Below are 15,568 nucleotides of genomic sequence, written 5' to 3' on the forward strand. Positions count from 1 at the left end.
AAACCTCTGCTTTGTCCAGAAGGTCGTGGATTACAATAAAATGAAAGTGGAGAGTTTTGGGGGATTTTTATTGTAATTTTTGTTTCAGTTTTTTGTGCAAACACACACACACCAAATCATATACTTTTGTAAAAGAGCGCTGAATCAAGATGATCTAACATTTAATTATAAATTTAACACTACTGTAAGAATGTGTCCTGTTCAGTCAGCTGTGACCTTTTATCACAAGTTTCTAAATAAAACCAGATGAATCATTTTGTGTTGAGCTGTCCCTGAAAACTGAGATGGTGGAAACTTTGTGTAAAAACTAGATAATTTATTTTTGGTTGATAAGAAAATTAGCAGTTCACAAGTACAGAGACAAGGAAACCACCTTAATGAAGATCAGAATCAAAATACTTTTATAATCCCAAAGGAAATTATGTAGATGTGACAGAAGCTTAAGTAAATTAGGAATCAAAGTGCTAGTTTATCATTTTGGCTGTAGAAATTCCACATTTAGAGGAACTTTGCATGATTTAGAGGTCATACTATGCCTCGGCGCTGAGGAATGGCTTGCGATTTCCATCATCTGTCAAACATGCTGGAGGCGCTGTTATAGTATGGGCGTATCGATGGTGTGACTGCTGACAGAAGCAGCAGGACGACTTCTGAAGTGTGCATGACTTCTGCTCAAATTCAGCCAAACGCTGCAAAACTGGTGCTTCATAAACAACCTACAAGCTTCTTAAGGGGGACAAACTGTAAGCTTATAAATGGGTTAGTCACAATTATTTAACTAAGTCGGATTTTTACTTGGTAACGGGCCTGCAGGGAGGAAATAAAGCATTTCATAACATCCAGCCAGGCTTCAGGCAGTCGCCAACTGCAAATGAGGTTCATCGGAGCAGATTTTATAATTATCTTAGTTTATCTGATTGTCTTTGAGCCCATGGAAACTGATGGGCTGTTCACATTCATTTGTCTACTCACACATTTTAAGAGTGCATGATCAAAATGACTTCCGCGTCTTTCTTTTTTTTTGTACAACAACGGTTCAAAATTAGAGAGAAAACCATGATTTCACACACCAGTTACACAAAATTCTGACGGCATTGCAAAATCAACAAGTCTTCTGATCTTAACACATAACAGTTTTTTACAGCCGCTAGGACACATTTCTCAATACTTAGGTCACTTTTGCAAAACTCTTCACACAATTCTCCTAACTGACCTTAGGCTTGGCAAAGCAGTTCATTTCACATTCAAAATGCACTACAACTACCAAAACACTTTATTCAGGTCTCAAATAAACTCATTCTTCCAGAACACTAGCAAAGGTTGACAGCCGACAAACACACTTTGTCACCCACAAAACAATGACCTAAAAAACACCAACAACATGTAGCATTACAGTGTTTTCTTGTGTAAAACAAGGACACATCTCTGTTTATAATTTCAATATATGTTACTGGAATGAATCAGACATCATGCAGAATTCGTTAATATTTGTTTATGTATTTTTATTTTTTTGCACCAAGTAATCCCAAAATACAAGAATTTGTATCCACACCATCCACTGATACACATACAATAGTAATGCTAATCTACTCGGTCTTCTCCATTTGGCCACAGGTTCGCATCCACATCACATCTTATGTCATCTAGGGCAATACACCGAGGAAAGAATCTTTTTTAGATTTTTAGATTTAAAATATGTTTCAATAAAATATTGCTGTTGAATTTTGCTGTCTTATTCAGTTTTGCATTATGTTATTGTTTTGACCATAAGTTTAACCGTTTTGAAAACAGTATGTAAGTACATGCAAAATGTCCTGTACGTACAAAGATTTTTGGCAGTTGTAAAATGAAATTTGAGAGATTTAGTCATTGAATGCATTTTGTGCCAAAACAATGATAACTGATCCTCAGTTTAGCCCACATAGACTTCTGTTGTGCTCACTGTGTGAGGAGTTTTGCAAAAGTGACCTAAGTATTGAGAAATGTGTCCTAGCGTCTGTAAAAAACTGTAATGGGCAGTGTGAGTTACGGGTTGAAGCCAGCATGTATCCTGTAGTGTCTGCAGCATCTGAGTTGAAGGAAACTGAACATTTATGGCTCTTATAGATGTTTCACCTCCTAACTGAAAGGCTTTTTCAGTTCTAAAGGCTAATGAGGAGTCTCGGGTATTCAGTATGTCTTCAGTGTGGTTTTTACCGTGGAGGTGGTGTTTAACTCACCCTGTAATCACGTGTCACTGCTACACGAGTCAAGATGTAAATTCTTTGAACTGCCTTCGATTGAAGCGGTTAAAACTACCGTGATGTGGATGATTGAGGACCTGCACAACTAGAAGTATGTTTTCAGCGCCTGACAAAAACACTGCAACAACCAGCGCAGGCTTTTATCTCCTGACATATTTTCTATGCTCTCTGCTCCATAAAAGCATTCATTTGAATGACAGAAAAGTAAACCTGTTTGATTTAGCAGTGTTTAAACAAGCTCAACAGCAGCCAGAAAAGCAACATTTGAAACCCTATTTCTCCACTCCTGTTCAAAGTGGGGGGTTTTCACCTCAATCACTGTTATCACTGTCAGGAGGAATTTCCCCCGACATGCCCATCCTGCTCCTTCCAATATTTTCTGTCAAAATGTTTTTAAAGCCGCCTATACTGTGCAAATAAATGTGATAATAAGCGGCAGAATGAGACACGATAGCAAACACACTCACAAACATTATTGGACTGCTTTTTAAGGATTTTGACCATTCTGGTTTGATGCAACCATATAAAAAACTTATCTGGACAAAAGGACTGAATGTCATTTAACACCGAGAATGCTGCAAAAAAGCAACAAAATTCAGAAATTTCTTCATCCAAACTTGCTGGGTAATTTATATACACCGAACGTGTTGTGTTTTTCAAAAAACACACTGTGAGCAAAATGATGTAGATGTCAAACTGAGAGGAGCTGAGATTCAAACTGAGATTCTGGGTTCATCAGATTGTCACGAGAAGGAAGCAGCAGGGAGAACTTGATGGTTTGATCCAGGAGTTTCGTGCATATTTCAGGATGTCAGTGGGGCAGTTCGAGCTCTTGTTGGCAGAGTTGGGATTGGTGGAGGTAGAGGAATCTTTTCAGAGAGCCGACTGACCCGGAGCAGCGTCCAGCTGCGCATCTGACGTAAAATAGTATTACGTTACTATTAAGTATATCATTGATATCATGATATACTTAATTAAGATATCATTGTCCATATCAAATGGACCAATACGGCAATGCCATGATGATCCATTTGGCAAAATAAATCCATTGTGTATCCTTGTTGGTCTTCAGACAACAATTCTGACGGCTAAAGAACCAAATGGGAAAATGGGCAAAAAAAAAAAAAAAGAGTTCAATTAGACAAACGCTGAACAAGTATGGTTTAAGCATCTCCCAAAGTGGAAATGTTTAAGCCATAATGCACACATGTGACAAAAACCAAACATAGTATATCAGCACAAACATCTCAAACCAACAGTCAAGGTTTGGGTATTTGCAGCTACAGGAACTGGCCAACTTGCAGTCACTGAATTGAACATTAAAAAAAAAGTATATCATTGCGTATTCGGTACTGTGCTATGAGCATGCTTTTTGCCAAAAGCAGTGATCTGATTGAAAAATTGGAAAGATTGAGCTTGGTTCGAAAAAAATAAATGTTCCAAACAAATTCCTCCAGAGAAATTACACGACCTGTCTCCTTAACTGTTTATTTTAAAATCCATTAAGGTGGTGTAACAGGCAAAAATGACATAAACACTGTTCCTCTCCAAATAAATTGTGGATATTCTAAAAAAATATAGCTTTTACAGTTAAACTGACAGAATCCTTGTTAGTGGAAGATTATAAGACGACTACACATTTTACAAAAACAGTGGGCGTGGCTTCTCCTTAATAACCCTTACTTTAAAGCCCTTTTAATTACATGAATAATGTGTGTCTGCTTCACTGTGTGGACCTTGTGTGGAGCATCACCGCCTTTCCAGCCAGACCGGCCTCCACCCCTCCTTTGGGAACCACATACTTGGTGCCATCACTGGCTCTCTGAGGGTCCATCATCCTCAGCTGCTCATTGCTCTGAGCTACAGTGTCCAAACTCCACAGCTGGTAGCGCAAGCTTTTACCTTGCTTAGCGAGGATGTAAACATCTCTGAGTGCCGTGCTGCCGGCGGGACAAGATGAGCTGCTGTCGGCGGCGAGGTAGAGCCACGGCAGAGAGGGATCAGGCTGAGCGTGCTCTTTACTCACACTCCCCTGGTCCACACCGAGGAGAACGCCTGGAATGAATAAACTCTGTTACTGTGTGGTCTGATTAGTCAAACTAGGCTCACTTTAAGGGAAACCCTACATAATAAACCCTGCCTTAGGTTAGGTTAGCTATTCATTCTCACCTGAAGCAACTGCCCAGTGCGCTCTGTGGCCACTACGCTGGCACGGCTCGTGGTTGTAATCCTCGTCATAGCTGTAAAAACTGTCAAGGAGTTTTGCTTTTCTCTTTAACCACAAATCCAAATCTACTGCTTTTCCTTCACAGCAACCCTTTCCCCATGGTTTGGTCCAGGATACGGGATGAGAACAGGCTGTCTCCCCCACAGGTGTGAGATGATGGCTGCAGCATTATTACCACTCAGACCCCCTGAAAGGAGCTTGGCCTTGCAGCCACACACCTCTTCTGCCAGCAGGGCCATATTGTCAGCTGACAAAATAAAAAGCTTAATGAGAACATAAAGAAATCAAAATTCACCAGCTTGAAACTGAATGTTTACTTGCTTGTGAAACATTAAATTAAATATCGGCTGCAAAATGTGTCATAAAGTTCCAAATGTTTAATCGCAGCCTCCACCTGTTTCTTTTGTGCTATTTTTTTTGCTCCCAAATACAAACAAGACCTGAATATGGAACGCCAGGACTGCCATAATGAATTAATTAAATACACCATTAAATAATTAATTAAATGTGGCAATAATTAATTAAAATGGGAAATAATTAATTAAATAAATACTTATGACACATGTAATTAATTAATTATTGACACATTTAATTAATTATTTATGTATTTCACATTTTAATTAATTATTGACACATTTAATTAATTATTGACACATTTAATTAATTAATTATTGACACATTTGATTAATTATTTAATGGTGTATTTAATTAATTCATTATGACATTTGAATAATGAATTAATTATAATTAATTATTTGAATAATGAACGCCATGGCAGTCCTGGCGTTCCATACCTGAAGAGTTCACACATTTATTTTATACCTGAGAACATTTCGCCCTGAGCCGTGTATCCCCTGCTCAGAGCTGTCTGAACCACCGTCTCCATGTCGACACTCAGCCGCGGCTGCCGTAGGTGAGCAGCCATCCACAAAGCCACCAGACCACACCTACAAGGTTACCAGACATAACACACTGAACAAATATGTCACCCACTCACGTAAAAGAATCCAGGTAAACCAAATAACTAAAAACAATAAAATACTACAGAAGTTTAAAATTGTTGTGGAAACTGGCGTGCTATGCAACATACTTCTTAGCCAAAAATAGATTGAGTTGTTGAGTGACAGGTATTACAGTGACACTTCACTTCAGTGACTTACTGTGGACCATCTTGAATGAGTGATGGCACGTAGGTGTTCGCCAGAATCCACTGCAGGTCCTTCCTGAAACTGAAGAACAAACAAATGGCACTGCATAACATGAAGGCATGGAGTTTGTTAACCGTTTATCTGATGCACTTACACAAATGCAGAAATTTGTACAAATCAAAAACGTTTTTTTCTCAGCCATGAATCAATTCTAAGCATCAGTTCCATATGTTGTGTCACATTATCTGCATCAGAACTGTAGCAGCTTACAGCATGTGAGTGTTTCCTTTCCCCAACTGTTTCTAATCCCTGCTTTCTGATTTTTTTATAGTCACGTGTTAATCAACTGGCTGATAACTGTATTGGCTGCTAAGGTTTCAGGATACTTTGAGGAGTCAAATGCCAGCATTATAAAAAGCTTCTTTCACAGGACTATCATATACAGTACTGTGCAAACGTCTTGAGCCACCCTTCATTTCATCCTGTTTTGCTATAAAATTTGAAATAAGTTGTCTTTGGATGATGGCTGCTTTTCATTTAATTCAATGGAATTCAGTTTTATTTATACAACACCAAATCACAACAACCGTCAAGGTGCTTTATATTGTAAGGTAGACCCTACAATAATACATACAGAGTAAAACCCAACAATCATACGACCCCCTATGAGCAGGCACTTTGGCAACAGTGGGAAGGAAAAACTCCCTTTTTAACAGGAAGAAGCCTCGAGCAGAACCAGGCTCAGGAAAGAGCCGCCATCTGCCGTGACCGGTTGGGGTGAGGGGGGAGGGGAGGAAGACGGGACAAAAGACATGCCGTGGAAGAGAGCCAGAGATAATTAATAAGTAATGATTCAACGCAGAGAGGTCTATTAACACATAGTGAGTGAGAAAGGTGACTAAAGAAGCACTGAGTGCATCATGGGAATCCCCCAGCAGCCTACACCTATTGCAGCACATAGTTAGATGCTTTCCAGATGGTACATCAAAATGTGATGGTATTTTTCTGCATTTATAATTCCATCCATTCGCTTCCGCTTATCCTTTTCAGGGGCGCTGGAGCCTATCCCAGCTGTCATAGGGCGAGAGGCGGGGTACACCCTGGACAGGTCGCCAGTCTGTCGCAGGGCCAACACACAGGGACAGACAACCATTCGCACTCACATTCACACCTAGTGGCAATTTGGATTATCCAATTAACCTATCCCCACAAGCTGCATGTCTTTGGACGGTGGGAGGAAGCCGGAGTACCCGGAGGGAAACCACACCAACACGGGGAGAACATGCAAACTCCACACAGAAAGACCCCGGCCTGATGGTGGAATTGAACTCAGGACCTTCTTGCTGTGTGGCAACGGTGCTAACCACCGTGCTGCCATGCAGCCTCATTTTTAAATTTATAATTCCATCTCGTGTAATTCGGCACACCTCAGCCTTTTCTCCCTGTTTTCCTTCCTTAAGAACAGCTTCTTGAAAGCCACCCTTTCAGTGAGACCATTTCTGATGAGGCTTCAGTGAACAGTAGATGGATAAACTGAAAGGTCAGCTCCATCTGATTCTGGTTCCAGTCTTTACTGGATTTTTTCTTATTTTACAAGGACATTGCTTTCAGATATTTTTCATCTGCTAAAGTTTTTTTAGGCCTTTCACTTCTTTTGTCTTCTATTTTGCAATTTTCTCAAATATTTAAGAACACACTACACACCAAGCAAAAATACTATTTTATGTCTGCCTAATTGTATTATCTGACACTTTTTCATAGATTCAACTAAAGAAATGGGAACAATTTATGTTTTTATATAACAGGCTGCTAGTAACAAAGTGCCCAAAGATACAATTTAAAATAAGTACTTTTCCAAGTTGTCTGTAATGTGACTCACACTGACAACGGTTTGAGTTAGGTTCCCTTTTTTATGCTATGATTCATAGGTCAATATTAAGTTGCACAAAAAAGATTATTCCTCTGAATAAACGTCAAACGGGAGGACTGGACTGAGAATGAGTGGAAAAAGCAGCCAATGTCCAAAGAAAAACTTTTCAAAGACCTTCAGAAAGTCTGAAGAACTATTGTTTAAGACCAATTTTTTAAAAAATGACAAGAAGGTCTCACTCTTGGCTCAGGACTTTTGCCCCAATCTTGACATTCAGTTTTATTGACTCCGTGTCAGAGATATATTCAGGCAACTCTCTGTTCTTGGGGTTAAGCTACAATACAATAATATCACAATATAATAGGATAATGCAACTTTGTAGCAAATTTGAAGTAGTACTCAATACAAAACAACATAACCATCAGAGAAACACACTCTTTGTATACAGTCCATTGTGATGTCTGTGCGTGTACTATTTTTACACTTTTTAATTAAATAACAAATCTCTCACTTTACTGCTGTCTTTCATCCTTCCTGTGAGATTCATTTTCATCACTGCAAGCTAGTTAAGATCTCTCTTTACTTTACTTTAATTCATAATTACAGCCATTTAGGTATATTACAGTTATTTGTTATATTTTGTAACTTTGTAGTATTATTTCATTTAGTTTAGCTAGTTACTGTTCTTAACGTCTTGGAGCAGCTGTGATCACATAATTACCTGTGTGATTAATAAAGTATCCTGATTCTGATTGTGGGACACTTATCGACTCATAAGTTCATCCGTTCAGACATCTGACCAGGATGCCTCCAGGACAATACAGGAGAGGTATTTTGGGCCGGCCAAGGACACACTGAAGAGATTATATCTCTGAGATTTTCCCGAGCAAACCCACTGTCCCCTCAGGAGAGATGGAGGAAGATGAGAAGGAGGTCTGCTGCCCCCACCACCCACATAAGTGGCAGAAAATAGATGCATATATTGCTCTGTCAATACTTTATCTCACTGCTCACTGGTTCTGGATTATATAACTGTACATTCGGAGATGTGTCCTGGTCCGTGGGTTTTGTTATGTTTTAGGTTTTCTGGACTTTAGATTTCTTTTCACTGTTATTTCTTAAGATTTTTATTTTTTAAGCTTTTTACTTTAATTCTGGTTTATATTGGTTATTAATAGGTAACTCTTTGTTTAGCCTAGCCTCCCCACGTGTCTTCTTGTATCTTGTAGTTAAGTTGTTGTCTCTGTGTTAGGTGTCCCTCTGTTACATTACTCACTTGGTGAATCCTTGCCTCTTATGTTTGGTTTTTAGTTCCTGTGTCTTTGATTAGTTTAACCGCGTGGTTGTGTTGTTTGTCCCTAAAAACATCATCATAGATCAGTTATCACAGTCATGGCTGATTATGCTGCACATGGATTTTTAATCAATAACCTGTATGGCTGTGTTGGCAGATGAAACATTTGAACTGCACAATGGATCCGCTTGATCAACTTGAGCATGACTGTGTGTGACAAATGTCTGCCAAGCATGTGAGCCCTTAAAAATGTGCAGATTTATGTGCAGATTTAGCAAAAACATCCATGATAAAAACCTGACCTGGTCTCCCTCTGACTGATCAGCAAGCAAGCCTCTGTGTGATCTCCCTCTACAGCACTTCTACTGCTGGCTATAGTCTGATACAGCTTCTTCTTTGGTGCTGACGTTTGAGGTGGTGTACATGGAGCAGGTGGAGGTGGAGGCGGTGGAGGTGGCAGGGAGCATTCCATTGACATCTTCTCCTATCCTGAGGAATTCTGGACTAAGAAAGTAGAAAGTGGTTAGAAAACGGGGGCAAGCTACGGCAAGCCAGTATGAACTGTAATTATAGAACCTGCAGCTACCTGCCCAACTTCGACTTCTTCTTATAATAAGCTAATAACTAAACCTGTCAACATACAGGACCAAATGACGAACGTTATTCGATGTTGGAGACTATTTTAGTGCAAACTGCTGTGCAGAAATGATATACAAGTACTTCGTTTATGGTCTTTTGCACACTTACCCCACACCCACTTATCTAACTAGCCAGCTAACAACACCCGGCTTGTCCCCATATTTGGCAGTACTACTCTCGCGCTGCGTCTTCTTCTTCTTCTTCTTCTTTGTGTAGTCACACCTCAGGAACATAGAAACATACCGCCCTCCAGTGCATCTAAATTATCTCAATACCGACTGCAAAATGAATACATATGACTCTAACTGCTAGTTAAATATGAAGCTAAAGATAAATTATAAGAATTCAAAAAAAGCGCTAAGCTAACCCGGACTAAAATATGTGCCACACCATAATCTTAACTCTGAGAAGAATTGTATCAGAATGTCTGCCCCTATGTTATATTTTTATCCAAAACTGTGACACAAAATATTATGTTGCCACAATGATTGGAAACAGCTACAACAGGAAAAAAAATAATAATAAAATGGGACACGGACGTTAAACATCGGAAGTTACGCTTGCACTGTTATCGCGAGAACAGAAAACGGGATTTGTGAAGACCGGGTTTTCATTCATCAGGTAGGAACGTCGAGCTAAAGACTTGAATCGCTTATTTTCTTACAAAGAAACACTTCTTCTGCGCTTTCATGTACTTAAATAATGCATTTGAGCTTTTTTTGACGATCTTAAGTATTTGGGTGATTAGTATATACATGTAAAACACCAAACAATGTGTTAACTTGTAGTAGATAGCTTGCAGGCTAACCCTCCCCGTCACGTTTGGTGAGTGTTTGCTAACGATCGCTAGCTAGTTAGCTACTTAGCATCTAATCTAAACTGTGCCTCAGACTGTCTCTAAAAGTACAAACGTTCATCAAACGCTCATCAGCAGATTAAAGGATGGCCACCCCGGATGTCCGGCTAAATCATACTATCTACATCAACAACCTGAATGAGAAGATCAAGAAAGATGGTGAGGTTTGCACGTTGAAGTCTCTTTCCGTTTAAATACGCACAACCAGACTAATCCTTTTATGTTTTGTGTTATTTTTTTTTTATTTTTTTTACTGCAGAGCTGAAAAAGTCGCTGTACGCCATCTTCTCACAGTTCGGACAGATTTTGGATATCCTGGTGGCACGAAACATAAAGATGAAGGGTCAGGCCTTTGTTATCTTCAAAGAGATTAACAGCGCCTCCAATGCGCTGAGATCCATGCAGGGCTTCCCCTTCTATGATAAACCGATGGTAGGGTAACTAAACACTGAATATCACACAACTGCTGCTTAGCATAGTTTATGTGTGTCACATGTGATCTTTCTGTTTGGTCCTGCAGCGCATACAGTATTCAAAGACTGACTCTGACATCATAGCTAAAATGAAGGGGACTTACGTGGAGCGTGACCGCAAAAAAGAGAAGAAGAAGATCAAAGGACCCGATGGCACTGGACCAAAGAAGGGTGTAGCTGGTGCAGCCATGGTCGCTGGCGTGCCTGCTGCTATGCCTGTAAGTGGAGCCAGAGCTGTTTTATTGGTTATTTTGGCAACTATTATGTATTCACAAGGAGCTCTGAGCCAAAGTGTGGGCAGAGACGCGAAGTATACAAACCCTGAGATTTCTAACTTTAATATGTTGGAAAATTCTTGTTTATTTTGTTCTATAGAGTAGATGTTTTATAGTAGATTCCTATTGTTTCCTGGATCACAGAATACCCTAAAGAAAGGCCACAGTTTGTCAGGTGTGTTTCTGAGACATTAATGAGCAACATGGGGGCTCCACAGGGGACTGTGCTGGGTCCATTGCTTTCTACATTGCGTACAGCAGACTTCGATATATAGATACACAAAATCATTCTCTACAAATGGCAGATGAGCTGTGTCAAACATATGAATTTCCGTTTGTTAAGTTGTTCTTATGGCTAAAACATGTTTTCAGCTCAAGTTGCAGAACAAAAAACATAATCCTGAATTTGGATGAACCTTTTAGGAACAATATTAATAAATAAGGAAACAAAAGCAAAGGGAGAAAGTTTCTCCTGCATCTAGAACAGTTTGTGTGATTGAAAACTGACCATATTTTCATTGACAAATGTAAATAGTAGCACACACAATGAAAGATAACCTCAGAAGAGGAAAATGGACATCGGGTTTTCTATTAACAAGCTCTTCACTTTTTAGGGAATGCCTCCAATGAGCCAGGCTCCCCGTATGATGCACATGCCTGGCCAGCCACCTTACATGCCCCCTCCAGGCATGATGCCACCTCCAGGGATGGCGCCTGGCCAGATGCCCCCTGGTGCCATTCCTCCTGGTCAGATGATGCCTGGGCAGATGCCTGGACAAATGCCCCAGCAGGTAGTGTTTTGTCACAGAGCATGTTGCGTCTTCATTTAATTTAATAAATTGATATTTTTCTGGTTGATTGATTCCGATATCCAATGCGTACTCGTAGGTTGCAGAAAATCCCCCCAATCACATCCTCTTCCTCACCAACTTGCCGGAGGAGACCAACGAGCTCATGCTGTCCATGCTCTTCAACCAGTCAGTAGCAACCCATTCTCTAGATCTTGTTTTGCATGCTTGTGTCTGTTATAGGCTGAGCCTAACTGTTGGCGTGTGCGTTTTAGGTTCCCAGGTTTCAAGGAGGTGCGTCTGGTCCCCGGACGCCACGACATCGCATTTGTGGAGTTTGAGAACGAGGTGCAGGCCGGAGCTGCACGAGATGCACTACAAGGCTTCAAGATCACACAGACGAATGCAATGAAGATTTCATTCGCTAAGAAATAAGCTCTCAGGAAGGGTGGTCTTTGTTTCCCAACGTATAAACAGGTCTTTGTTTTTTAAACTTGCAGTAAATCTGACTGTGATTTATTCTTAGAAATTGACTTTCAGGGTTGCACGTAAGTATGTGTCAAGCTCCTGTTTTTTTATCGTGCCACATCGACAGAACTCTTTAAAAATAAAGGACAAACATATGTGAGTTTTGTATCGTATTGATAGAAAACTTACATATGTAGAATTTTTTTGTTTGTTTTTTTGTTTTTTTTTTTAGCTTTACATCAAAATCCACATGCAGCTTGATATGTCTTCTACATTTGTCATAAAGCATTGCACCCAGAGTCTGGTTTACCAGACATTGTACCTGGAGCTTTTCTTTCTTTTTATAAATAAAACTGTGTTCTAAGAATATGCTTCATTTAAGCTGCAGTTTGAGCTTTCTGCCAATAGGTGACACTTTCTCTCCTCTTGTGTTAAACATTTTCTCTCAGGTCCCTGTAGTCAAAAGGATCTCATGTTTAAACAACTTCAGCTACACGACATGTAGGAGGAGAAACCAGCATTGAGAAAACCCTGTTTTTTTTGTTTTTAGAATACTAATGCTATGTGCTGCAGTCTGAAGTTAGACCGCATCTGCAGAAAATTTAGTTCTTTGGAGTCTTCTGATTATTACAAAGCATGGAAACTTTATGGGACTCCATATAATTCACCGTAGCCATCCTGCTTGTAAAATAAATGCACTGGAATCTCATTTAGTTTGTGCTTTGAAGTAGAACCTAGATCTCCGAAGCCATTTTCTTTCCCTGTATTTGGCATTAATCATTGGTATATTATTTAACGGATGGCTGGTGTTGCATTGTTGCAGCGTTTCGTCATCTGCTCTCCCAACAAATGCTCGCACGCTATTACGCCTCCAAAACTGCAGTGTTCGTGTTGAGACTGGTGTTGTTGAAATGAGATAATGAAGCTGCTAATTGAAGATGCGTGAATGTGCTTCTCAAACCGCAGTATAATTGTTTTTGTGTTCTAGCCAGTAGTACATACCTGTCACAGATGTGAGGGCTGCTTTTGTAGAAAAAGGGTTCTGCTGCATTTCAGAACAAAGATATTATTTTTAGAAGATTATTGTATTGTGAAGCAAAACATGAAAGCAGACATTTGATTCTCTGGACACTTGCATGAATATTTTGTTTTCTACAATACTAAAAAAAATTGGATGAAAATTGTGCATTAAGTCACAGCATAACATTAAGACAGGAAGGCTCGTTGCTGAAAATGGGCCTCCATACAGCTGTTAGAGATTTGATTTATCATTGAACCTAGTTTATGCAATTTCTATTTCATAAAACAAAGGGTAGGTGGACCTGAAGTTTTAGGTTGTTCAGTAGTGATAACTGAATAAACTCTATACTGGGTTCTGTTAGGTACACCTTGCTAGTATCTATCCATTCATGCTATGCATTCAACAAGGTGCTGGGAACATTACTGACAGATTTTTCCATGTAGCATCACACATTTGCGACTCTCCTGGTTCATCACATCCCAAAGGCCCTCTATTGGATTGAGATCTGGTGACTGTGGAGACCATTTGAGAGCAGTGAAGTCACTCATGTTCAAGTTTGAGATGATTTGAGTTTTTGTGACATGGTGTGTTATCCTGCTGGAAGAAGATGTGTACACTGGTCGTAGAGGGGCGGACATGGTCAGCAACAATACTCAAGCAGGGTGTGGTGTTTAAACAATGCTCAGTTGGTACTATGGGGCCCAAAGCATGATAAGAAAATATCCCCCACACCGTTACACCATCACAATCAAACTCATCATACAAGGCAGGAAAGATGCATGATTCATATTATATTTACTCCAAATTCATCTGACTACTCTCTGAATACCAAAACGTTGATGTGGGTGAAATCCAATGAAATGTTTGTGAGGCAACATCCCAGAAGATCAGCAGTTTCTGTAATACTCACACCAGCCTATCCACCGGCCACAGTGACACACCCAGAGTCACTTAATTCTCCTTTCTTCCTCCTTCAGATTTTCTGTTTGAACTTCAGCAGGTTGTTCTGACCATGTCTACATGCCTGCATGCAGTGGCTTACTGCCATGTGATTGGATGATTGAATATGTGCATTATTGTATTTAATGAAGGGACGGATATATTTTCATTTAAGTTTAAAATGCTGTCATGTAAGTGCAAAAAAGGTTTTGCACCTGCACATAAAATTAGATGGGTAAACAAAAGTAGGTCAAAATCATGGACAATATGAATTATTGTCTCAGTAAATTCTTATTGTCTGTTTTCCTCTCAGCCTTCACATGATATGTTTGCAGACATGCTAATAAGGAGCACGTCCTCTTCTCACAGACTAGATTCAGACAGAGTGATGTGTGAATTAGGCCTGAAAAGCTTAATTTAGACTCTCACTATCAGCTGTGTACACAGGGCCTCCCTGTTATGGGCTTAAACTGTGCCCTGAGTAATTGTCTTCAGGTCAGCTCAACGGTGTACACAGAAATCCACATTCTTCTGCAGTTTCCCAAGCCTTTCCACACTCCCTTATTTTGCCTTGAGAAAGCACTGACCTCAGCCACCAGGGCGCCGTGTGTGTGTGTGTGCGTGGAGGGGGGGCATGATTTTGGCAACATGCCTAGTGCCTTCCCATTCACCAGCACAGTAATCTTTCAGAGACTGAAAGGCAGCTTATACTTATCCAGCAGCTTATGCGTGGAAGCTGTTCCTGTCAGTACCACTTAAAAAATAAATCAATTTTATAAATCATCTCTTAAATATTTTTAGTTTGCAAAGTATGGAAGAAATATAGTATCATCAGAATTCAACTATTTTTAGACATTGAATTTATAACACTGAATTTTTATCCTCCAAATTTCCCTGCAAAAATTCACCTGCAAAAAAAAAAAATCATACTGTGTAGCTAAACTTCCTAAACCTTCAGATATGTAGGCTACCTTCAGTTAAAGAGAAGCATCCCAAGTTTAGAGGATAAAACTTCGGTTTCACTTTAAAAGTTTTACCTCTATTTCACAGTTTGTAGTGTAAACAGAAAACATGAGAAGTAAAGAAAGGATGATCAGATGCATCATAAGCTGAACTGATGATATTGAATTTGCATAATCCTGCATAGTGGAGGAAAGAAAATTGGATTTCTGAGTGGAAAAAGGAAAGTTCTCGTGTTTTTTGAGTTTTTTAATTTAATGTGTTTTTGGTTTCAGTTAAGTAAATAACAGAAATTTAGTTAGATAGAGGTTAGTGGATATTTTAGAGCTAATGTTCTGTTTTTATGCTTATTTTCTCTGTATGGTCC

The 15,568-nt window shown here is 39.6% G+C and overlaps 2 protein-coding genes across 11 annotated transcripts; one reads left to right on the top strand and one right to left on the bottom strand.

Annotated features, from left to right (window-relative positions):
- Window positions 1-441: 441 nt before the first annotated feature.
- actmap (actin maturation protease) lies at window positions 442-9,923 on the bottom strand. Of its 6 annotated transcripts, none has more exons than XM_085131155.1 (8): window positions 9,530-9,923; window positions 9,369-9,412; window positions 9,085-9,281; window positions 5,631-5,699; window positions 5,293-5,417; window positions 4,588-4,717; window positions 4,413-4,483; window positions 442-4,298 (listed from the first exon to the last, which is right to left on the bottom strand). In XM_085131155.1, the coding sequence occupies exons 3-8, from the start codon at window positions 9,258-9,260 to the stop codon at window positions 3,967-3,969; spliced, it is 903 nt and encodes a 300-aa protein (XP_084987281.1). In that variant the 5' UTR covers window positions 9,261-9,281; window positions 9,369-9,412; window positions 9,530-9,923; the 3' UTR covers window positions 442-3,966. The 6 variants fall into 6 exon arrangements, with proteins under 6 accessions (XP_084987281.1, XP_084987277.1, XP_084987283.1 ...); XM_085131151.1 differs by having other exon boundaries at window positions 9,085-9,286; window positions 9,530-9,922; XM_085131157.1 differs by lacking the exon at window positions 9,369-9,412.
- Window positions 9,924-9,956: 33 nt separating this feature from the next.
- snrpa (small nuclear ribonucleoprotein polypeptide A) lies at window positions 9,957-13,992 on the top strand. Of its 5 annotated transcripts, none has more exons than XM_085131162.1 (7): window positions 9,957-10,042; window positions 10,353-10,436; window positions 10,537-10,709; window positions 10,798-10,968; window positions 11,640-11,816; window positions 11,914-12,002; window positions 12,089-13,992. In XM_085131162.1, the coding sequence occupies exons 2-7, from the start codon at window positions 10,364-10,366 to the stop codon at window positions 12,246-12,248; spliced, it is 843 nt and encodes a 280-aa protein (XP_084987288.1). In that variant the 5' UTR covers window positions 9,957-10,042; window positions 10,353-10,363; the 3' UTR covers window positions 12,249-13,992. The 5 variants fall into 5 exon arrangements, with proteins under 5 accessions (XP_084987288.1, XP_084987287.1, XP_084987289.1 ...); XM_085131161.1 differs by having other exon boundaries at window positions 10,356-10,436; XM_085131163.1 differs by lacking the exon at window positions 9,957-10,042 and adding an exon at window positions 10,049-10,246.
- Window positions 13,993-15,568: the final 1,576 nt, after the last annotated feature.

This window comes from Neolamprologus multifasciatus, chromosome 14, assembly GCF_963576455.1.
Source record: "Neolamprologus multifasciatus chromosome 14, fNeoMul1.2, whole genome shotgun sequence".
NCBI lineage: Eukaryota > Metazoa > Chordata > Actinopteri > Cichliformes > Cichlidae > Neolamprologus > Neolamprologus multifasciatus.